This window comes from Vespa velutina, chromosome 19 (genome assembly GCF_912470025.1).
Source record: "Vespa velutina chromosome 19, iVesVel2.1, whole genome shotgun sequence".
NCBI lineage: Eukaryota > Metazoa > Arthropoda > Insecta > Hymenoptera > Vespidae > Vespa > Vespa velutina.
Window position 1 is genome coordinate 1,007,501 of NC_062206.1, and position 22,596 is coordinate 1,030,096.

General features: G+C 34.2%; 1 protein-coding gene across 16 annotated transcripts in view; it reads right to left on the reverse strand.

Annotated features, from left to right (window-relative positions):
- LOC124955826 (sodium/potassium-transporting ATPase subunit alpha) overlaps positions 1 to 22,596 on the reverse strand; it is an 80,085-nt gene that overhangs the window by 16,921 nt on the left and 40,568 nt on the right. For 14 of the 16 annotated variants that reach the window (XR_007102985.1, XR_007102983.1, XR_007102984.1 and 11 more), the window contains exons 2-4: positions 2,481 to 2,561; positions 1,182 to 1,307; positions 1 to 1,042 (exon numbers count right to left, since the gene is read on the reverse strand). The exon at positions 1 to 1,042 is cut by the window's left edge and continues 684 nt beyond it. Coding sequence is in view for 8 of the 16 variants with exons in the window: in XM_047510837.1 (XP_047366793.1) it covers positions 1 to 1,042; positions 1,182 to 1,307; positions 2,481 to 2,561 (1,249 nt within the window). In the remaining 8 variants the exon portion in view is untranslated. The remainder of the gene's footprint in view (positions 1,043 to 1,181; positions 1,308 to 2,480; positions 2,562 to 22,596) is intronic. The other 2 variants (XM_047510839.1, XM_047510836.1) reach the window with 1 other exon arrangement.

Below are 22,596 nucleotides of genomic sequence, written 5' to 3' on the forward strand. Positions count from 1 at the left end.
ATCCAGATTGATTTTCGGTGGTGTCGGCCTCGATAATCTGATTGTCGAACCACATGTGAGCGACGGTCATTCTGTTTTGGGTTAGGGTACCGGTTTTGTCGGAACAGATGGTAGACGTAGAGCCAAGAGTTTCTACGGCTTCGAGATTCTTAACGAGACAATTCTTCGAGGCCATCCTTTTAGCAGTTAACGTAAGACAAACAGTTACGGTAGCCAATAATCCTTCCGGCACGTTAGCGACGATAATACCAATAAGGAAGATAACGGCGTCCAACCAATGATAACCAAGAATGAAGGCTATTAAAAAGAACGTTAATCCAAGGAATACAGCCACGCCTGTGATAAGATGAATAAAGTGATGGATTTCTTTAGCGATCGGGGTTTCACCGGTATCAAGGCCAGATGCCAATCCAGCGATCCTACCCATGACCGTTTGATCACCGCAACAGATAACAACGCCCTTTGCCGTACCCTCTACTGCATTGGTCGAGAAGAATGCTAAATTTTTCGTTTCCAATGGATTTTCGTGCGTGAACTCCGGTGACCTTGATTGGGGCTCCGATTCGCCAGTGAGCGAGCTGTTGTCCACCTTAAATCCTCGTGACTCGATAATCCTAATATCCGCTGGTATACGATCACCAAATTTGACCTCTACAACGTCGCCCAATACCAAATCCTCCGCTCTAAGTGTTAACTTTTCGCCTTCTCTTATCACCGTCGCGAATTGCGGTACCATGTTCTTAAACGATTCCATTATCTTGCTAGACTTGCTTTCCTGATAATACGAGAATATACCGGTAACTATGACGACCGCCGCTAAAACGATCCCGAGGTAAAGATTGTCGTCGTTCGGGTCCTCGCTCGTCGATGCCTGAATTGAGTATGCGATGAAACAAAGGATCGCACCGATCCATAGTAATAGGGCAAAACCACCGAATAGATTCTTGCAGAATTTTAACCATTCTGGTGTTTGCTTCGGTGGCGTTAAAGCATTCGGTCCGTCCCTTTCAAGGTTCTCCTTTGCTTTCGCGTGACTGAGGCCCTATAATGGAAAAACAAATTTTTCTTTCCTTTATATATATATATACACACATATGTATAGCACGTTTGATCCATTTTTTATACAAATAAATGTGTTGTAATAATAATAATAATAAATTTATCCATGATTTCGTACTCACGTTTTCAGGATGCGTCTGAAATCTTTGATAAAGTTCTTCGGGTGTGATTTTGTGGAAGTCGATATCCAACTCTTGCTTCAAATCGTCCAAATTTTCTCCCTTCCGTTTTGGGTTCTTTCGCCGCGACTATTTGATGATGGAAAAAAAAAAAAAAAAAAAAAAAAAAAAAAAAAAAAAAAAAAAAAAAGAAAGGGACAGAAAAAAAATCAACGATTATTATCGTGTCATAGTCAATGATTATTATCGTCATCAATGCACTTTTTTCGAAAATGGAAGAATAGGGTGGGGGGGTCATACATAGATATAAAATTTTTCATTTGTCTCACAGGAAAGAAATTTTCTAATCGCGTTTACAGTAATAAAAGAGCCAACGACGTTTTAATCCCGTTTAAACGTTTACAAGAAAATAACTGGAACGAAGTAACGGATCACATCCGTTCAAATGCTTTTCCCACCATAAGATTTCCTATAAAGATATAGACATTAGAAAGATTCTGTAAAAGTTAGATCATATGACGATGATAATTTTTATTATAATATGAATAAAAGTATGTAAATGCATACACGTGCGACGATATGTATACAATATTAATGGTTAGAATGTTAGAGTGTCAAGAGTTCCCAAGTAAAATTAATTAATTTCGTTCTTCCCTCATCTGACTTTTTTTATTTTTATTTTTTATTATTTTTTTTTTTAGATCGTTTTATAACAACAATAAGCTCTTAGTAAGGATAGACGAAGAATATTAAAGATGAGATGTCTACACCAATAACCCAAAGAAGAGATCAGAGAGATGAGTATCGAGGATCGTTTTTTCGACCAAAAAAAATATATATATATAAAAAATAAATAAATAAATAAATAAATTAATTAATTAATTAAAGAATTTACGAAAGATAATAGAAGAAGAGAATACTTCGAAAATTGTTAAGTCCTAGATAGTCGAAGCATTTATACCGAGATCAGCAAGAAGATAAAAAGGATGAAAAATAGAAGAAGAAGAAAAAGAAGAAGAAGAAGAAGAAGAAGAAGTAGAAGTAAATGCAGAAATAGAAGAAGAAGAAGATGAAGATGATGAAGAAGAAGAAGAAGTACAAGATGTAAGTAACCAAGCTGCCATATTTCCCGGTTAGAATTCTCTTGGTTGTTTTTATTTATTTATTTACTTATTCTTTTTTTTTAATCGAAGAACCGAACATATATATGATATATATTTATATTTATATATATATATATATATCTCAATAGACCGGATGCACAAATAAAGATTACGTGAAACGGAAGTCCTTCCTGAATACCTTGTACATTCCATCAGCCGTTTTGTTGTCATCGCGAATGTTGGGTAATGTGGCGACCCTGTATGAATCTGAGCGGCCATGCTGTAAAAAAATGAGTGACAACAAAATCGTGAGATGTAATACGTGTGGAAACAAAACAAAAAAAAATTCAAGAGGAAAAAGAAAAAAAAAGTTAAAGAAAAAAAAAAAAAAAGAAAGAAAGAAAGAATATGCATGTGTCTTTGTATATGTGTACGTGTACATGTACATATGTATGTATGTATGTATGTATGTATGTATATGCTGTATTTATAAAAATATAAAATAATATTGAAACAAAATTATTTTATGTGTATATATATATATATAAAAAACATAAAATATGACGAATGATTTTTAATGATCCTTTCGATGATCCTGAAAAACGACGATTTTGAACGATCGTGTATCCTGTGTTTTTTTTTTCTTGTTCGTTTTTTTCTTTTTTGTTTATCTGTTCGCAGAGACAATTAACACATACGCATACGCGCGTATACACACATACGTATTCTCCGATGAAAAGAGAAAAACGTGCGTAACGTGCGACGTTATGAAAAAAAAAAAAAAAAAAAAATAGAAAAAAAAAAAGAGAGAAAAAAAAAGTACTGCCTAATTTTCAAGTGCGACCTCGGTAGAGAACGCAATTCTGTTTCTACGTCGACCTCGTTGAAACTCATCGTGTTTGGATAACGACCATTTCCGGTTGGCCAACTCAATGGATAGACCTCCGTGTCGCGTTGGGTATGAATGGGCCCAACAATGTTCCGTAATCGTCACCTTCGTTCAACAAAGTCCTCCCTTTTCTCATGGTAACCCCGTTTTCCTTCTCTTACTCTTTTATTTTTCCCTTCCCATGCATCTCTTCCCCTCTACCTTCTTTTCCCTTGGAATGGGAACATCCATTCCTACCTCCTATCATCATCCACCTACCCCACTCCCCCCCCACTCCTCGTCATTAATCGTTACGACACGACGACGTAACGATATTTCAAAAGGTTATTTCAAAAACTGAAAAGCAAAATTTTCAAAAATTCTTTTCTTTTCTTTTTCTTTTTTTAGACACATACAAAATTGATAAATTTGATGAAAAGAAAAACAAAAACAAAAAGAAGAAGGAGAGAGAAAAGAATATACAATACTTCCACGAGTAAAGTAATCATGAAAAAGAAAAAGAAAAAGAGAAGAGAGAATAGAAATAAAAAATAAAAATAAATAAATAAAAAAGAAATGTATAAGAGTGAAAGAGCATCTGCTCCTTTTTTGTTTCTTTTCTGTTCTTTTCTTTTCAGTTCATTCTTTTTTTTTTAATTTTAGCCGGTTGGATCGAGAGGAAGAGGGGCAACGAACGACTAGAGAAAATAGGGATAAGGTGGAAAATGGGGATGTAGAAGAAAGGGAGAGAAAAATATACATTGCCATCCTAGAATTCGCGAACGACCCTCGTCTTTAATTAAAAGCCTTTCTCGATTATTATTCGCGATATAAGAGAAAAGAAAAGAGGGAGAAGAAGTAGTTGCGGAACGGAGGAGGTAATATTACCGTGGACAGTAGGAGAGGAGAGAGGATAGGGGATGGTGGATGGAGGGTAGTCAAGGGATGTGGTTGTTGCAGTTTGCCATATCGTCTCGTACAAATCGCAAGGGAAAACCTACCTTGTATATAAAGCCACGAGAGAGAGAAATGGATATATAATAATAATAATACATAGGTTGGATAGATAAAGAGAGAGTGATAGAGAGACGTGCATATATATATATATATATATATATACCATGCAGAAAGCAGAAAGCTTTCAACTAAGAGTTAAACCCAATAGAAATTCCCTGGGAATCGAAACGCCGCAAATTCTGCATTTATCGACCGGCTTGCGGCAAAACTAGCTGAGTCAACGGGCGAATCTACTGCGCGCACGCGATATAGGATACTTTAAATTATCCAATGAATATATTACCTATGACGTAAGCGACGTCACAAGGTCCTGACGAAGGTAAAGGAAGAAAGGAGGTATAGGTGGAGAAAAGGAAAACAAAAGAAAAAAAAAAAAAGAAAAGAAAGAAAAGGAAGAAAAGGGAAAGAAGAAAAGGAAGTGTAAAAATTTTGAAAGAAAATAATGAAATATGTGATGAAAGAAAATGAAGTCAAACAAATAAAGAGAGAACGATGGATAGGGAAAAGGGAAAGGATAAAGAAATGAGAGAAAGAAAAGTGAAAGAGGAATAGAAAGTTTAAGAAAGAACGAAAGAAATATAAAACGATAAGAAGAAAAAGAAGATGGAAAGAGAAGGGGATTGATAAGAAGAGATAAATTTCAATTCGTGTTATGAAAAAAAGAAAAAGAAAAAGGGACGCGATATGGTTTCAACTTATTCATCATGAAGAGGTACCATGAACTTGGCCTAGAATTTCCTCGAGCCATATGTGATACGCCATTGACGGTCGTATTCCTTTAACAAATCAAATTCGAAACAGTCCACCCCCATCGTCGTAAAACGTTTTATAAACGTTACGTTACTATGTTATTAAGTAGAAAGTTGTGATTTATAAAACGGAAATAGGAAAAAAAAAAGAAAAAAAGAAATGGGAAAAAAATAGAACAAAAAATGAGAGAGAGAGATCGTAGGCACGTGAAAAGAAGACTCGGTTAACTAACAACGAGCAATTACTATGTCGAACTGTTATGTCAGTGGAAATTCTCACGGTCTGTCAAGCAGTTAATTTTAATCGCGATGATATAAAAGAGATAAAAGCATTTTAGATCAGAGCTCTTCTCTCTCTTTCTCTCTCTTTCTCTGTATTACGATATCGCACAAAGAATCTAAACGATCTCCGCTTTGTCTCGAAATATATATCATCTATATGACGTTCGATTGAAAATCTCGGAAATTGAGAGATGATCAATTAAAGTTTACTTTAAAGATCGCAAAGATCCATCGAGAAGATACATCCCATGGGAAAGGGACGACGATAAAGATAGTCCATTCAATTATCTCTTCGGATTCATTTTTTTTTTTTTCGGAGTTATTACTTCGAGAGAAAAAAAAACCAAAAGAAAAAATACAACGATAAATAGAAGAAGAAGATAAAACAGAAAACCGAGCATGTCGTATATATATATATATATATAAACAAACAAAAAAAAAAAAAAAAAAAAAAGAACAGAAACTAAAAGACAGAGTTTTAACAAAACCAGATAAAAACGAACGTAAACAAGCAGGTAGTTAGGTAGTTTAGGTAGGTAGGTGAGGTAGATGGGTTAAAAGTGTTTAGAATACGAGGATAGAGAGACGCAGGAGACAGGGGAGGGACGGGAAGGGGAGAGAGGAGGAGGTGGGAGAGGGGCATAGAGACACGAGAGAGAAACGGCGACGAAATTGCATAATCGTGCTTCCTCAATAACGACGAGCGTGCGACGATGAACGAGAGATAATAATAATAATGTCGCGGAATTGTCGTTTACATATATGAGGTGCGCGCGCGAACCCGCCATTGCGGTGACGCGTAACAAAGTTACGTTTTTACGATCGTTCCTTTTAAACGAACACGAACGACCCTGTGACGTTTATCCAATCCCACACGGTGTAACCAGTTTCCGTGTCGAATTTAATGCACGTGGACAAGAAGAGAGATCCCGAGGACTTTTACTCGTCGTCCGCGAGCATCGTGTTACGCCTTCACTAGGATTGTCTCTACTATGATTAGATAGATGATAAGATATAAGGATGATCGTGAAAACTCAGATGTATACCTGACTTACTTTTACTCCCTCTCCATCTCCATCTCCTCCTCCTCCTCCTCCTTCTCTACTTTTATTACTACTTCTTCTGTTACATCTTTTATTTCATTCTTATCTCGTCGTAGGACTTTAATTCTGATACTTTAATTAATTTACTTGTGTTATTAATATATTTAATGAATCGATGATATAATGTAGAAGAGAAAATAGTTGCATGACCGCGATATATATATATATATATGTATATATATGTATGTATATATATTAAATTATTTATATGTATTATATTATTAATATGTTTAATATACAGAAGAAAAGATAGTAGTATTATCGGGATATATATAGTGTGTGTGTGTGTGTGTGTGTGTGTGTGTATAAATGTAGAATTTCTAATAATATTCACAACTTTATCACCAAATGACTCAAATGTACATTTAAGTTTTTTTTCTTTTTTTCTTTTTTTATCGCATTGCCTTTATAAAGTTCATACAAACTTTTGTTAATCTTCATTATTAGTTTCTTTCGTTTATTTATTTATTTATTTTTTCCTTTTTTAATTTTTATACGTAACTCTTTGCAGAAAATGCAAATGTAACGATGTCGAGTTTTTTTTATATATATAAACTCGATCATAAACGAGAAAATATTTCTTTCAAAGGAATAATGTGCTTAACAAACGAGGAAAACTCAATGGAAATTTTTGACTAATGTCATACAATTATCTATTAGAATGGAATTTTTCCGATAGAGGATAGAATTCTTATTTTTCTTTCTTTCCTTTTTCTCTTTTCTTTTTTTTTTTTTTGTTAGAATAACGTAGGCAAAAAACTTTGATAGAATCAAAGATGATAAGACGAATAAAATATTTCCTAAATATTAAAAATAAAATGAAAAAAAAAAGAGAATAAAAGGGTGAGGAGAAGAAAAGAAATACCTTATCAAAAAAAAAAAAAAAAATAATAATAATAATAATAATAAATAAATAAATAAATAAATAAATAAATGAATAAAAATATAGAAAAATTCGACATTTCATATTACACGATGTAATATACATATACATATACATATATTTATATATATGTGCGTGTGTATATATACACACAGTATATATTTACCTATCTAAGCAGAAGAATCACGAGTAAGTAACTCGAATGGAGGCTCCAAAGAAATCAAAACGTACGTATATACATCCATACATCCATACATCCATACATACATACATACATACGTTGGTGGATATAGTAGAAGAGAATAATAATGACGTTGGTGTACGTAGAGATTAGATGGAGAGGGGAGAGAAAGAGAGAGAAGTCCGCGAGCGGAAGTGGTCGGAGTGTGACCGGGGGCGACGCAACCGGCCGCAGGAAAGCGCCGACGATAAAATCGCGTCCCGAAGCACGGTATACGTGGCTGCTGATACGTTATTGCGGCGACTCGTAACTCACGAGTGAATTGACCTTAAGAGCTTGCCTGGTCGCGACCGTGCCACTGAATATACGAACCTCTTCGAACGATTAGCTCACTCTCTCTCTCTCTCTCTCTCTCTCTCTCTGTCTCTCTCTCTTTCTCTCACTCTCTTCTGTCTCTTTTTCTCTGTATATATATATCTTGTTTCTTCATATCTCATCATTACCTTCTTCCACCTTTTTTCCTCTCCCCACTCCTTTTAATCCTTAATTTAATCATTGATTTAATTTCTCTTTTTTTTTTTTTTTAATTTGATCTATTTTTACTTATTTATTTATTTATTTTTTCATTTTATTCTTCGCTCCTTGAATCAAACTTTTAATTCCTTTTGTAAATTACGATACGATCGAAGATGAGATATTTCATTCGTCCTAATTCACGCTTTAGATATATTCGTATGTATATATGTATGTATATATATATATATATATATATGGTAGTTGCCTCTTGATTGTGAAAGAAGTGAAAGTTTTTGAAAGTTTCGAAAATTATGGTAAGTCAAATGTTAACGGTACAATCAAAAATAATGATAGATTTAAAGCTCGTTGGACTTCTCTCGGTTAAAAAAAATAGTGTAAAAGCTGTTTGAAGATCATTCAGGTAAAAAGAGCTGGTGATATCATCTTCTGCGAGATCGTTTACGCGAGAAAAAGAGAGAGAAAAAAAAGCGAGAGAGAGAGAGAGAGACTTAAAGGGATATAGGGAAGAAGGGTCGTTCAACCGAGCGTTCTCGAATCGAGTATACGCGTTCATTTTTTCTCCTCTCTCTCTCTCTCTCTCTCTCTCTTGTTTAGATATTTACGTAAGGAATTTCCTTTTGTGGTTACATTGTGATTATCGTGACGTCAAGTTACATTCCATTCATAGAGAGTGAGTGAGAGAGAGAGAGGGAAAAAGAAAGAGAGAGAGAGAGAGAGAGAGACTGTGGCGACTACCGCTCACATTTCTCGATAGAGGAAAACATAATTATTATCTCAATTCGATTCATAATAATTCTGCTTCGTATAAATTATATATATATATATATATATAAATATTATATACATTCCTATAATTTATATGTACATATGCGATAGATTATTTTCTTAAACATAAAGAAGTTTAATAATTTATATTCTCTTCTTTCGATCAAAATCGATCAAAATTTTATAGATATAGCCAGTCCATGGGAATAAGAACGAAAAAATTAATCAACGATTTCTCGAGGCGAGCAATCATTTTTTCTTTTCTGTTTTTTTTTTTTTTTTTTTTTTTTTTAACAGACAATCATGTTTTACGAAACACGCGGATCGACTCAGACTATATATTAAAAATCTGATCATAGCAATAAAAGAATCGACGAACTTGTTTATCAATGATTTTGTTATGTAATAAGACATTTTTTCTTTTTCTTTCTTTCAGTTCAATATGTTCATGAACATAAGAAAGGAAGTAGTTAATCAACGATGAGATAATCATTCATTCGTAAATTCCAATTTATCGTAGTTCACGATGAACGAATAATTTCGTTAAAATATCATCGATCTAATCAGAACATTGTAGAAACAAAATCAAATATTAATTCTCTCTTATGTCGTATATCAAACACCATCGATTAATTTCTTTTTAGATATACCATATTCAGCTAATTCATTAAATCCAAATCTTATATATATATATATATATATGTCGTATATTAAACGATAAATATTGATCATTCTTTTCTATAAAAATTAATTAAAATCAAAGATAATATATGTACATTTCGAAAGACGAAATGAAATTATGTTGAAAATTTTCAGGAAATATTTATTAGAAATTTTCGTCGGTTAGTATAGTAAGCGACAAATGCGAAGTTTAATCGAGTTGCGTAACTATCTTCAGCTTCGGGGACCCTTATGCAAGAGTTAGAGCGTCGAAATGGGAGGGAGGAATGGAGTATGGTATGTTGAGGAAAGGTGAGGTGAGGTGAGGTGTCAGGGGAGGGAGAGAGAGAGAGAGAGAGAGAGAGAGAGAGAAGAGTTGAGAATAAAGGACGCCTAGGTTCATAAGAGGGAAAGGGTTGTAACGAGCCATGCAACGAATTATAAGCACTCGGCTTAACCCAATTCAGAACTTGAACCTTTCCCCATAGGAACAAACGTTCGTACATACCATTCGTTGTAAATGAAAAGAAAAAAAGAAGAAAAAAACCAAGTTGGAATGATTTAATTTTTTATTTTTATGGTGATAAGGTTTATTATGGTGATAAAGTCGCAACGCGTTATCATAGAATGGAGTCGTTTTTTTTCTTTCTTTTTCCTTTTTTTTTTTCTTTTTTTTTTTGAATATATAATTGATTCAATTCTATTTCATTTTATTAGAGTTATGATCCAAGAGAGAAAAATATTCAAATAAAATATTTACTATCTATTGATTATAATTCGTACGACTTAATCTAACAAAATTATACGATATTAATTAACTGTATTATATTAATCAAATTGTAACTACTAAACTGTATTGTATTAATTAAATTGTACGATTAACATGTTAGTTTTTTATGTTTCTTTTTTTGTTTTTTTTTTTCTAATCTTTATCAAGATCGAGTCGATCATTTGGATCTTCTTCGTTTAAACAATCAAATGATATATACATATATTTTTTTTCTTTTAGGTCACGTTACTCATAATCCATTATGGTTTTTTTTCAATCATGCTAATTTACATAGATAGGAATAGGAACGTATAAATATATATATATATATATATACGTTTCATGAAACCTATTCACGTTTTCATGTAGAACATATTTACGATCTTTGCGTGCTTCGAACACATATCTCCTCATTCTCTTTTTCTTTCTTCAACCTCCTCACCCGATCACACCCCCCACCCGAGCCCGAACCTGAACCCGGGAACCCGAGACCGAATCCAATTCAACCCACCCTATGGCCTACTCTACTCCACCTCGGTATATACACATAATACGAACATTGTGTCCGTGCCCTGTGTATCGAGGTTAATTTAAAGCTTCTATCCATTCTTGAAGTAGAGCTTGAGTGGTTCGTTTAAGTCGAACCGCCTATCGTACCAACCTAACAAAATTAGATTTCTTCCCTTTTTAGATATTAAATGGAATGTCCTTTTTATCAAAACATTTTCATTATTTACATTAGAATTATTAAAATCGCGAATTAATTCCAAGTGAAATCAATTCATCTCTTCCCCCAATATCTTTTCTTTCAATCCTTACGAGTGAAATGTCCTCTTAAAATTTGACTGCAACATCATTTTTAAAACACCCTGTATATGCACTTACTCTTCGTATAATCTATCGTTGTAATCTTCTCTCTCTCTCTCTCTCTCTCTCTCTCTCTCTCTCTCTCTCTCGTGCTTTTCCGCATTACGCTTTCTATTTCTATGTCTCTTTCGTTGGAACAGTCGCGGGTCGATGATGAAGGAACCCGGATCCTAAATGCGCATGCGTTGGTACTACGGTCTCACCACCTAACATCACAACCCTACACCCAACTCCCAACCCTCAACCCCCAACCCTCAAAGCCCCGATCCCCGACTCCCGACCCCCAACCCTTCCCCTCATCAGCCGTTGTGCACCATCATGGATCAATACCCAACCAGGGCACCCTATTACGCTTGTCCTCGTACACTGCGGCGAAGCTCCATCGCACCACCTACGAAATACGACCTATTCGCAGGTATTTATTTATTTCCATCCGTGATTTCTTATCAATCTAGCTCTCTTTACCCTCACCTCCCTCGTACCTTTCACTCTCTCTCTCTCTCTCTCTCTCTCTCTCTATCTTCCTCCCCATCAAACCCCTCCAACCAGCCCACCTACTCATACATTTTTATCCTATAAAATACTTAAACTCATTATATATTTTTTCTTTCTCGAGATTTACTTTAAAGATGATGTCGTCGTTGTCGTATATATTTAACGAGAAATATCTTCGATCTATTAGTCATCATTTCTTTCTTCTTATCAATTCTATGTAAAGAATGTGCTTCGTAAGAATTATATAGTCAGATAAATGCAATCGAGTTATACAAAATAAAAAGAAAATATATATTTATATATATATAAACTCGTTGTACATTTTCTGATCGATTGAATAATAGAAAAGTAACGAATGAAGAAAGGAGGAAGAAGGAAAGAAGAAGAAAAAAAATTACAACGGCCTGTACGATCTTAAGGGAGATGGTATTCGTGTTCATTCAGAAATGTCGAATGTAATTTTGTCAGGACTTATGACTTACTGCATCGTTATTTCATGAGAATCAGAAAGAAAGAGAGAGAAAGACGAAGGAAAGAAAGGGTTGAAGGGAAAGATAGGGAGAGAAAGGGAGAAGAGGGGAGATTTCAAAGACAGGCTACGAAACAACCAGCTGGCAACGACACCGATCCGCTGACCCATTAATGGAACAGACCAAGGGTGACAAAGGGTGGAAATATATATATATATATATATATGTACTCCATTATGATCCTAATGCTTCACCCCTTTTTCGACCTTACTCTTCTTCTTCCTTGTTTAATATACGAAATTTAGAACTTAATATGGTAAATTTCTACGAAGGATTTTATGATTACAATATCACGATGAGAAGAAGGGTGTGGGTGCATAGATAGATAAATGTATTCTTACGAAAACTAATAATAATTTAAACAGTATGAAGTAAAGTTTTTATCAACGAAGTTCATTTTATTCGGCAACAATTTTCTCTTTCTTAAAATATTTTTGTTTGTTCATTCGTTCGTTCATTCGTTAATTATAAATTCTAATCGCGTTACAAAACGTATGATGATAATAAACCCCCATTGGATTATTTCAATCGATCGAGCTAAAACTATATACGAAAGTTAAAACGATTCGACGATTAAATTTGACTCGTCGACTCACCCCTTTCATCCCTTCACCCATTCCCGGCCCCGCCCTCTCCAATTCTCCATTAAATTCAACGTGAAAAGCAGAAACTAACAGGCTATTATTCGTCAATCGCTCGTAGAGAATAAATCCGGTCTTTCATCAGCCTTTCGTAGAAAATCGAATTCCACGGAAGTGTCGAAAATTGACTTGGAAACATTTCTATCGAATCTTTGTTCTCTGTCGTTTTATTCCTTTTTTCCTTCTTTCTCTTTGTCTTTCTTCATATCCTATCAACCCACCTCATCCTCTCCCCACTTATCTAAAGAGAAAAAAAAAAGAAAAAAAAAAGGGGGGGGAAAGATATATCTCGTAAGAAAAATTACATCTGATTCTAACACGTCGAGTATCGATGATCCATACATTCGTTTATGGAATAATATAAATGGATATAGAAATATAGAGATTATTACAGCTGAGATTTCGACTTTGTTTGGTCTCGTTAATCGATTCTACATGTGTTTGTCGTAGAAGAAGAAGAAGAAGAAGAAGAAGAAGAAGAAGAAGAAGAAGAAGAAGAAGATGTTAATTAATTAATTGTCTTACGGATTCTTCGAAGTACAAATTTCTTCTCGCGAATTAGCTGATCGGGTGTACATGGAGCATCCGGGTACATAGATAAATAAATAGATGGTACATAGGCAACGACCGATCGAATAATCTATCTTCCGTAAGTAGAGGAACCGTCGACTTAAAGAGAAATAAAAAAAGAGAGAGAGAGAGAGAGAGAATGAGATTCTGGATGAGAGAGAGAGAGAGAAAGAGAGAATGTATTACAAATAAAAGACAGAACGGCTGCTGGCCTTGTACGCACCCTCACGCGTTACTCACTCTCGCAGAAGAGAGAGAGAAAGAGAGAGAGAGAGAGAGAGAGAGAGAGACCTGTGACGTCAGGCGTGCGTCGCCACAGGACGTTTTACGAATTGGGTCAAGAGGGAGAGATTGGCCGTTTAACTTGAGAGTGCCTACGTGCTGTTACATGAACACACCGATAGAGATCCGTACATCCAACTACACAACGTGCTTCCTATTGCTTATATACCGGCGTTTGCTAAATTTTTTTAAAACGGGTCTTCTTTTGCCATCTTATGTTTTTTTTTTATTTTTTATTTATTTATTTTTTTTTTGTTTCATTTCTAGAAATAAAAAAGAAATGAAAAAAAAAAAATAAATAAATAAAAATCAATAAAAAGATCTCAAGAAAATAAAGAGAATAGAGCGAACAAAAAGAAATAAAATAAAATGAAGTGAAAATGAAGGAAGAAGAAAAAAAAAAAAGAAAAAAAAAGAAAGAAATAAAATGAAAGAAAGAAAAAAAAATAATGTTCCAACCATTAAATCAATATCTACTTGTACAAATATTCTAATCGTACGTAATCAGACATAGCAGACATATGAAATAAAATAAAATATAAATAATAAATAGATAATCGTTCGTGGCCTTCCTACGAAAGATTTTTATTATGATATATAATATATATATATATATATATATATATATATATATATATATTGATTATATTCGTGGATATGTAATTCAAACAAATGGATGTTAAATGAGCCAATAAAATAAAAGATACGTTAGTATTCTTTGGTGCCAGGTGTGTGTGGAAGTACGAATCGATCGAAATCATTTCTCGAGGAAGAGGAAGCTTTTACAACGTGTGCACAAGTGGTAAACTCGGCCAAAAGCTTATATATGTGTGTATATGTATGTATGGATACATATATACATACGTACATATACACACACACACATATATATATACACATATATACAGCGGACAGAGAGACACAATACATATATATATACTGATTCTGTATGTGTGTTTTGTTGATTTCAGGCTGATGGACACGTAGGAAATACGCGGGTCGAGGTTCCGCGATTAAAATTGGACTTTCGTCTCTATTCTCGTCTGATCGTCCCTGAAAGTCTTCGAGACACTGTGCGTATTTGTGTCACAGCCTGACTTACTTCACCAAGAGAGAGAGAGAGAGAGAGAAAGATATAGATAGATATAGAACGACAGACAGACAGAGAGACAGACAGACAACGTGGGAGAGAAAGAGATAGTAAATTTTCCTTGGAAACTTCGGCCAACAAGAGCATCGTTAACACTTCTTTGATACTTGTTTGATACAAAACGCCGTCGTCTACCCAGTCTCTTTTTCTCAACCCCCTACCACCCACACGCCCGCCCACTTATCCTCTCACTTGGGTCTGTCCCACCCTCATCTTTATTAATATTCTCCTCCTTCTTTCTCTCTCTCTCTCTCTCTCTCTCTCTCTCTCTCCCTCTTACTACTCACGTTTTACAAACCAGACACAGTTAGGTTATCGACTCGACCATTCAAATCAATGGTATATATTATATCATCGATCTATGTAATTTATGTATGTATGGATATATGTATGTGTACGTTAATGATAATGATGATAATAATTTTTCTAATTCGAAGAAAGTCCCTTTTATCTATTGCAAGGAATATCTAATTAAACGAGACCGATGATGAGTGAGAGAGCCTTAGTCTCGAGAATTAATCAATTAAAAACTTACGAACGAATGAACGAATGAACGAACGAATTAATTCAATGAACCTTAACCTTTAAATTGATCTGCATCCTTGAGCATTGATATTAATTAACACGACGATTAACGATACGTTTTCTTACCTTTCGTAAGTAATCTAAAAACGTTAAATATATCTCGATTAAAAGTTTGCCGATTTTTTTTATAAAAAAGAAAATATATAAATAAATAAATAAAACAAACGAATGATCGAACGGATTATTTGAGTGTTAATGTAAAACAAAAAAAAAAAAAAAAAAAAGGTATGAAATAATCATTATTTTTGATTCGACTCGATGGACACGAGACATATAATTCTAACAATTTAACACGTATCAAATAAAAATGAAAAATTAATAAATTTCAAAGAATACACTTTTACATTTATAATAACGTTCAACTTATCTTTCACATATATTTAATACGAATTTTATTTTTACTTCTACTACAAAATAATTATTATCCAACAATGTTAATTCATGCCGAAGTACGAAGATAATTCTTTTGTTTTTTTTCTCTCTCTCTCTTTTTCTTTTTTTTTCGTTTTAAATTTAACCAAATATAATTTTTAATTCAATATCTCACGTATATCGATATCATTGCAGGGTATATTTACAATTAAATATGAAGTAAATATGTTTTTCGACCATCGCAAAAAGGGTTGGAGTGGTGTGGGGTGAGGAAGGTGAGCTTAGGGGTTGGAGAGTGGGAAGAGTGAATGACCTTTATTGAATGCTTACTGTATTAAAAAGAATAGTAAACAAGACGCTTCGAGTGAGAAGACCGAGAAATGCTTTAAGCGGAAGTCTTTCAAAGTGTGCAATGAGATTCGGGGGTGAGGGGACCGGGGGCAGAGGTGGAAATGGGGCCGACAATTAAAAACATCGAGAAGAACCTATAAAACGTTACGATGAATTTCTTGGGATGATCTTTGGATCTCAGTTCAAAGAGATGATCTTTTTACGATCGTTTTACGATCTTTACGAAAGTGTACGAACGATCGATCGAATCATTGACGAAAAATAAGAAGAAGAGCTTTTGGTAGATTTGATAAGTATAAAAAAAAAAAAAAAAAAAAAAAAAGGAGAAAGGACGAGGAGTTATATAACGACGAAAAGAAAATTTTATCGATTGGCTTTTTTTTACGTCATTTCTGATAGGAAAAAAAAAGGAAAGAAAAAAAGAAAAAAAAAAGAAAAAAAGAAGGAAATAATTAACGACACGTTATCGTCGTTAGTCGTTGTAGATGAGAAAGAAAGAGGGCCATAAAACTCGTGCCGATTTCAACGCTTATCGATCATTTCTAAGAAAAGAAAGCCGACCGGGGGATATGTAGTAGAGGCCGCGGCGGAAATAGAAATTCTCTCTCTCTCTCTCGTTCTCTCATTGCCGTTCATGCAGAATAAATGAGAAGAAAGGCGGGAGAATTTGAAATAAACAGACTGTAGAAAGAAAAAGGAAAGAAATGAAGAAAGAAAAAAAAATAAATAAAAAGAGGAAGAAAGAGAGAGAGAGAGAGAGAGAAGCTTCGACGATACTAATTCTTTCTTACTCTTCTTTTCTCTCTTTCTTTCTTTTTCTCTAGAAAAATGTTCGATTTTATTTAAACGAGGACACGAAAGGCTTTCGTGCTTGCACAAAAGTAGACACGTTCCGGATAATCTCGTCTCTCGTCTCTCTCTCTCTCTCTCTCTCTCTCTCTCTCTTTTTTTTCTTTTCCCTTCAACGAGAATAGAAACCATTATCGAATATCGTTCTCGTTTATTGATTAAACGAATGCAAGGGAAGATGAGGTTCAAGATAAAAATGAGATATTAATTGTCAGATCGATCGTAAAAATATAACAATTGATTATTCGGATATAAGTTTAATCTACGTTGCATATCCATTTTATCTATCGATAGTAATCATCATCTCTGATAATTTCTTTTCGAAAAGATACTGATTGTCAATTAAAAGAGATTCCCTCTCTTTTTTTTTCTTCTTCATTTTCTGTTTTCTTCCTTTTCTTTTCTTTTTTTTTTTTTCTTTTTTTTTTTTTTTTAAATCCTTGACGAGCATTCGAGAAAAAAAAGGAGGGAGGGTGATCTAAAGGATAAAGTAAAAAAGCGAAATCAAGACTAACTAGGAAAATAAGATTAAAAGAGAAATGTAAGGGGGACAAAAATAAAAAAAAAATATATATATATATATACATATATCTGCTAATATGTGTAATACATCGAAGAGTACGAATATACAATTGGCCTCGACGTTATCGTACAAATCGAAATGTCAGATGAATTATAAATAAGTTAGGATCGATAGGCGCCCCAGAAGGCAGCAAGTCGCCATGGGCGCCACCTAGTCTCTGGCCCTTCCACCTACGATCGTTGTCGTACTCTCTCTCTCTCTCTCTCTCTCTCTCTTCACACACACACACACACATATCTTTCTCTTTCTCCCACTTGTATTAGCACCAGCTATCCTGGTCACGGAACGAAGAGAAGTGGAGAGAGAGAGAGAGAGAGAGACCAACGACGTAAAACACACCCTGAACACCCCTTCTTTCACCCTCTCTCTTATCGTTTTCCCCTCTTTCTCCTACGTCACTATCTCCGTGTTCCTGATATCACCCTCTAAGTAAGAGAATAAGAGAGAGCTTAACTCGTCCTCATCCTCGTCCTCGTCCTCTTTCCTAACTAACACACACACACACATACACACACACGTCTGAACACTTCGTCACGTTCACGATGCTAATTTGCTCGAGAAAAAGGAAAAAAGAAGCATGAAAAAAAAAAAAAAAAAATGAAAAAAAGGAAAAAAAAAAAAAGAGAAATGCTGATTCCTCGTATCTTCTTTTTTTCTTTTCCTTTTTTTATTTTTATTATTATTATTATTATCATTATTATATCGTAGAAAAAAAGAATGTATCGTCCGTTAAGGCGTATGAAAATTTTCTAACGAGATAAATACATTCGTTATTAATTAACATCCAGAGTTACCGACGAGACTTAAGTTATCAATTATCAAGTTGAAGGTGAATCGTTTTAATGCGACATCTCTTCGAAAGTCTTCAGCAAATAATTGAAGAATCGTTACGTGAAAAACCTGTTGGAAGATAACGACGTTGATAAAAGTGAAAAAGGAATAATCAAGAACGATAGGAGAACACCTGTCCGAGATATATTTACACATACATATATAACATACGTATTATAGGCATATAAATTTAATTTAATTTTATATTTTGTAATGTTTTTTTGATTTTCTTTTTCTCTTTTCCCTTTTTTTTTTTTTTTTTTTTTTTTTTTTTTTTTTTTTTTTTCTTTCTTTCCCTCCTTTTGCTTCAGTTGTAAATATAGTAGAAATATCCGAAAACTATGAGAATTCATTTAATCGAAATATAAATTACGAAATATGTAGGTAATGTAATGTGTGTATGTAAATCTTTATAGGATAGGTCGTTTATACTTTGGAAGTTTCCAGTCGAGACACGAGTGTGTTTCACAATAGATGGACGAATGAACGGCCTGAATGAACTAACGTCACTACATTATGTAACCGCCCTGAACACTTTGCAAAGGGCGCAAGTCCTACCACAAAGCATACGCCTGGAATGATCAATGAGGTCGCCAAGCCTGCGCCACCTTAAGAAGGAAGGAAAAGATAATAATAATAATAATAATAATGATAATAATAATAACGGGAAAGAAAAAGAAAAAAGAACACAGAAATTCCACAAGAGAAAGAGCAAAAGAGAGAAAAAGAAGAAGGACAGATTTATCTCTTATGCACGTGTCTAAAAAGAAAAAAAAAATATATATATATATAATATGTATATATGTATATTCGTATCAACGCTTATCGCATTAAACAAATTCATTTTTTATCGATCGGAGATCGATTACTTATCGATTAAGAAAAAAAAAAAAAAAAAAAAAAAAAAAAAAGAAAATAAATAAAAAGGAAAGAAAAAAAATTCCTTTACATATTAAATCATATTAAACTCGTTTATTATTTGATCGATTGAAAATGTATGATCGAGATCTTCGACTTACGAAGAATCCACGTGGATCAATCATCAATTCGACATATATATATATATATATATATATAAAAGAAAAAATCCACGATTTTTGCTGTACGAATTTCGTCGAATAAAAAAAGAAAAAAAGAGAAGGAGGAGAAGAAATAGTAAATAATAATAGTAAAAACAATAACAACAACAACAGCAGCAGCAATAGTAATAATTAAAAAACTCGCGCACACGGAAGAGAAAGAAAGAGAGAAACAAACGCAAACGAGGACAAGAAAGAAGTCGAAAGGAGGGGAAGAAAAAAAAAAGAGAGAGAGAAAGAAAAGAGAAGAAAAAGCACACGAAAGGAAATCCAAAAAAAAAAAAAAAAAAAAAAAAGAAAAAAAAACCCACACAAAACAAATAAGAAATCTAAGTAATCACACTGTCGCAAACACAATTCGGCAAAGGATCAAGGGATAAAGATGACGATGAGAAATTAGGGGATGGATATGAGGGAGTGGACGACGATGAGGGAAGCAAAAAAGTTTCGCGGAGTTAATGTATTAGCCGCGCGGAAACTACACATGCGGTAGATAATCGCAGGCGGAAGTTAAAACGGCCAATGTGGAAGGCGAAAGAAATTTCAATGAATGGAAAACGTCGGTAAGGGCCTCTTAAAAGGATCGACCTTTTCAATTGACGATGCCCGTCCTTGGATCATCCACACAGTCACGAACTCTTCGTGCTCGATCGTTCGTGCGCGCGACCGCATCAGCGCCGCCGTTCGTTCGAAATGGTTAACAGACAACGCACCATCGAATAGGGCGATCTCGTTTCATTTTTATATACATTCTCTATCTCTCTCTATCTATTTATCTATCTATCTATCTATCGGTCTCTGTCTTTGTTAAAGCAATATCGTTATTATATCCAACAGTCGCGAAACGATAGATTTTTATAAAAGCACAGAATCTACAGCCAGACACGAAAATTTCGAGATCTATAAGAATTAGAAGGATCAAGGAATGATCCAAAGAGATCGATGACGTTCTCTTTTTTTTTCCATTTCTTTCCTGTACGAACATTTTTTTTGCCTATCTTTCTTTTCCTCACTCTCTCTCTCTCTCTTTTACTCTCCCTCTTGACCTCTTTAACGATTTCGTTGCCTCGTTCTAACTCCTCCTCCTCCTCCTCCTCCTCCTCCTCCTCCTTCTCTTCCTCATTCTCCACCTCCACATCTTTCTTCTTGCTTCATCGATCGTGTTATACAATCTTTCTTCTTTCCTTTTGTGAAATTCTTTTCTTTCTTTTTCCCTTCTTTTTTGTTTTTATTTTTATTTTTCTTCATTTCCTTTTACTTTCACGAAAAAATAGATTAAGAAGGCGATTAGAGAAAAAAAAAAAAGAAAAAGGAAAAAAGAATAAAAAGAAATATAAAGAAGAGCGAGGAGGAAGAGTAAACTTACAGTAAACTTACAGATCGGATTTAATTTCGTTATTAATGATTCACCGTCGACGAAATATCGATACGAGTTAATCGATCGAATCTATCAATTGGATTATTATTAATCGATGAGATAAATTAACCGTGTGTATGTCTATATATATATATATATATATATATATATATATATATATATATATTAGGCGCATATTTGTGGTACATGTTCTAGACATACATGTCAGTTTAAAATGGAAGACGGAAGAGATAATAGAACGAAGGGGTTGAGAAAGGATGGTAAAGCTCGGAAAGAGGGAGCTTGCATTCGAGGGCGTGTCAGGTGTCTTATCGTCGAGAGCTTAAACCGAAGGTTCTGGGGGTCATCTTCGATCATGGGAAAAAAGATAAAAGATAAAAGACAAAAGAAAAAAAAAAAAAAATAGAAAAGAAAGAGAAGGAAGAAAAAAGACTCGTTATAATTAAGATTCGTTCTTTCGTAGGATTTCTTACAACTTTTACGAAATCTTAATGATACTTTCTATTATCATTCTCGTTCTATGAACACGAAATTATTCTACGATTAATATAAATTCGAAAGGGGGAAAAAAGAAAGAAAGAAAGAGAGAAAAGCAAAAAATTTTTAGAATTTTTAAATTACTCGAACAAAAATAATCGATCGGTCAACGAATCACAAATAATTACTTTGATCGACTTTATCGACAAATTGTTTTATCCCAAATTTTCTGTCAATAATATCATGGCGAAACGACGTTAAATATGTTCACGTTATCCTCGACAGTGTTCGAGCAACAAAATTCTATTATCGATATCAAGAAAAAGAGAGGGTGAGAGGAAGGGAGAGAGGGAGGTAAAAGAAAAAAGAAGAAAAAAAAAAAAAAAAAAGAAGAAAAACTCTTAATGAAATCTTTCGATCGTAATGGAAACGTCAATGCCAAGAATAATTGAAGGAAATAATTGTTCAATAATTATTGATCCGATAGATTTGAATTATAACATCGTGTTTTCTTTTCATTATATCGAACACATAATTGGGATCGTAAATTTTCTACCGAAATATCTATATCCAGTACGATCAAGAAAAACAGACAGAGAGGGAGAGAGAGAGAGAGAGAGAGAGAGAGAGAGATAGAGATAAAGAAATAGAAAGAGAAAAAGAGAGAGACTGTCCTGCGCAGAAGCCGATCATGAGAAAATCACTACGCGCGCATTTGTATCGAGTGAGAAGGAAATTTTCTGGCAAATGTTTCTCTCTGCGACAATATCCTTCTTTCTCTCTCTCTCTCTCTCACACACACACGCACGCACGCACACACGCACACACACACACGCACGCACACGCACTCACACTCTTTCTCCGTCTCTTTCTCGTTTCAAAGAATGTCGAGATAAAATCGCGCGTATGCACTTGGTTGCGATCACCACTTCCGAATTATATAAACGCAACCACGTCGACGACGACGATGACGACGACGACGACGTTCAAAGAGAAGAAAAAAAGAAAATGAGGAAAATGTGGAAAAAGTTGAAAGAAAGAGAGAGAGAGAGAGAGAGAGGAGAGAATTTGTTACAATTTCTTATAATGACGAATTGTATTGTTCATTTCGATCAATATAACTAACTCATATCATCCAAATGTTTTCTTTTATCTTTCCTTCCTTTCTTTCTTTTAGAAATTCTTTTAGAAATTCTTACAATACCACTTATCGAGTTCGTGTGATTTCAAAGCTCGTCGTTAAACAAGATCTCTATCTCTATCTTTATCTCTATCCTATATCTATCTCTATCTATTTCTCTCTCTCTCTCTCTCTCTTTGGAAAGATCCCCACGCAGGCGCAGATTAACGAAGAGCTCGATTCTCCCTTTTCGATTAGCATATATCCCCGAAAAAAAAGGAGGAAGGGGAAAAAAAAAGAGGAAAAAAAAAAAGAACTCACAGGGAAAGATTCCATTTATC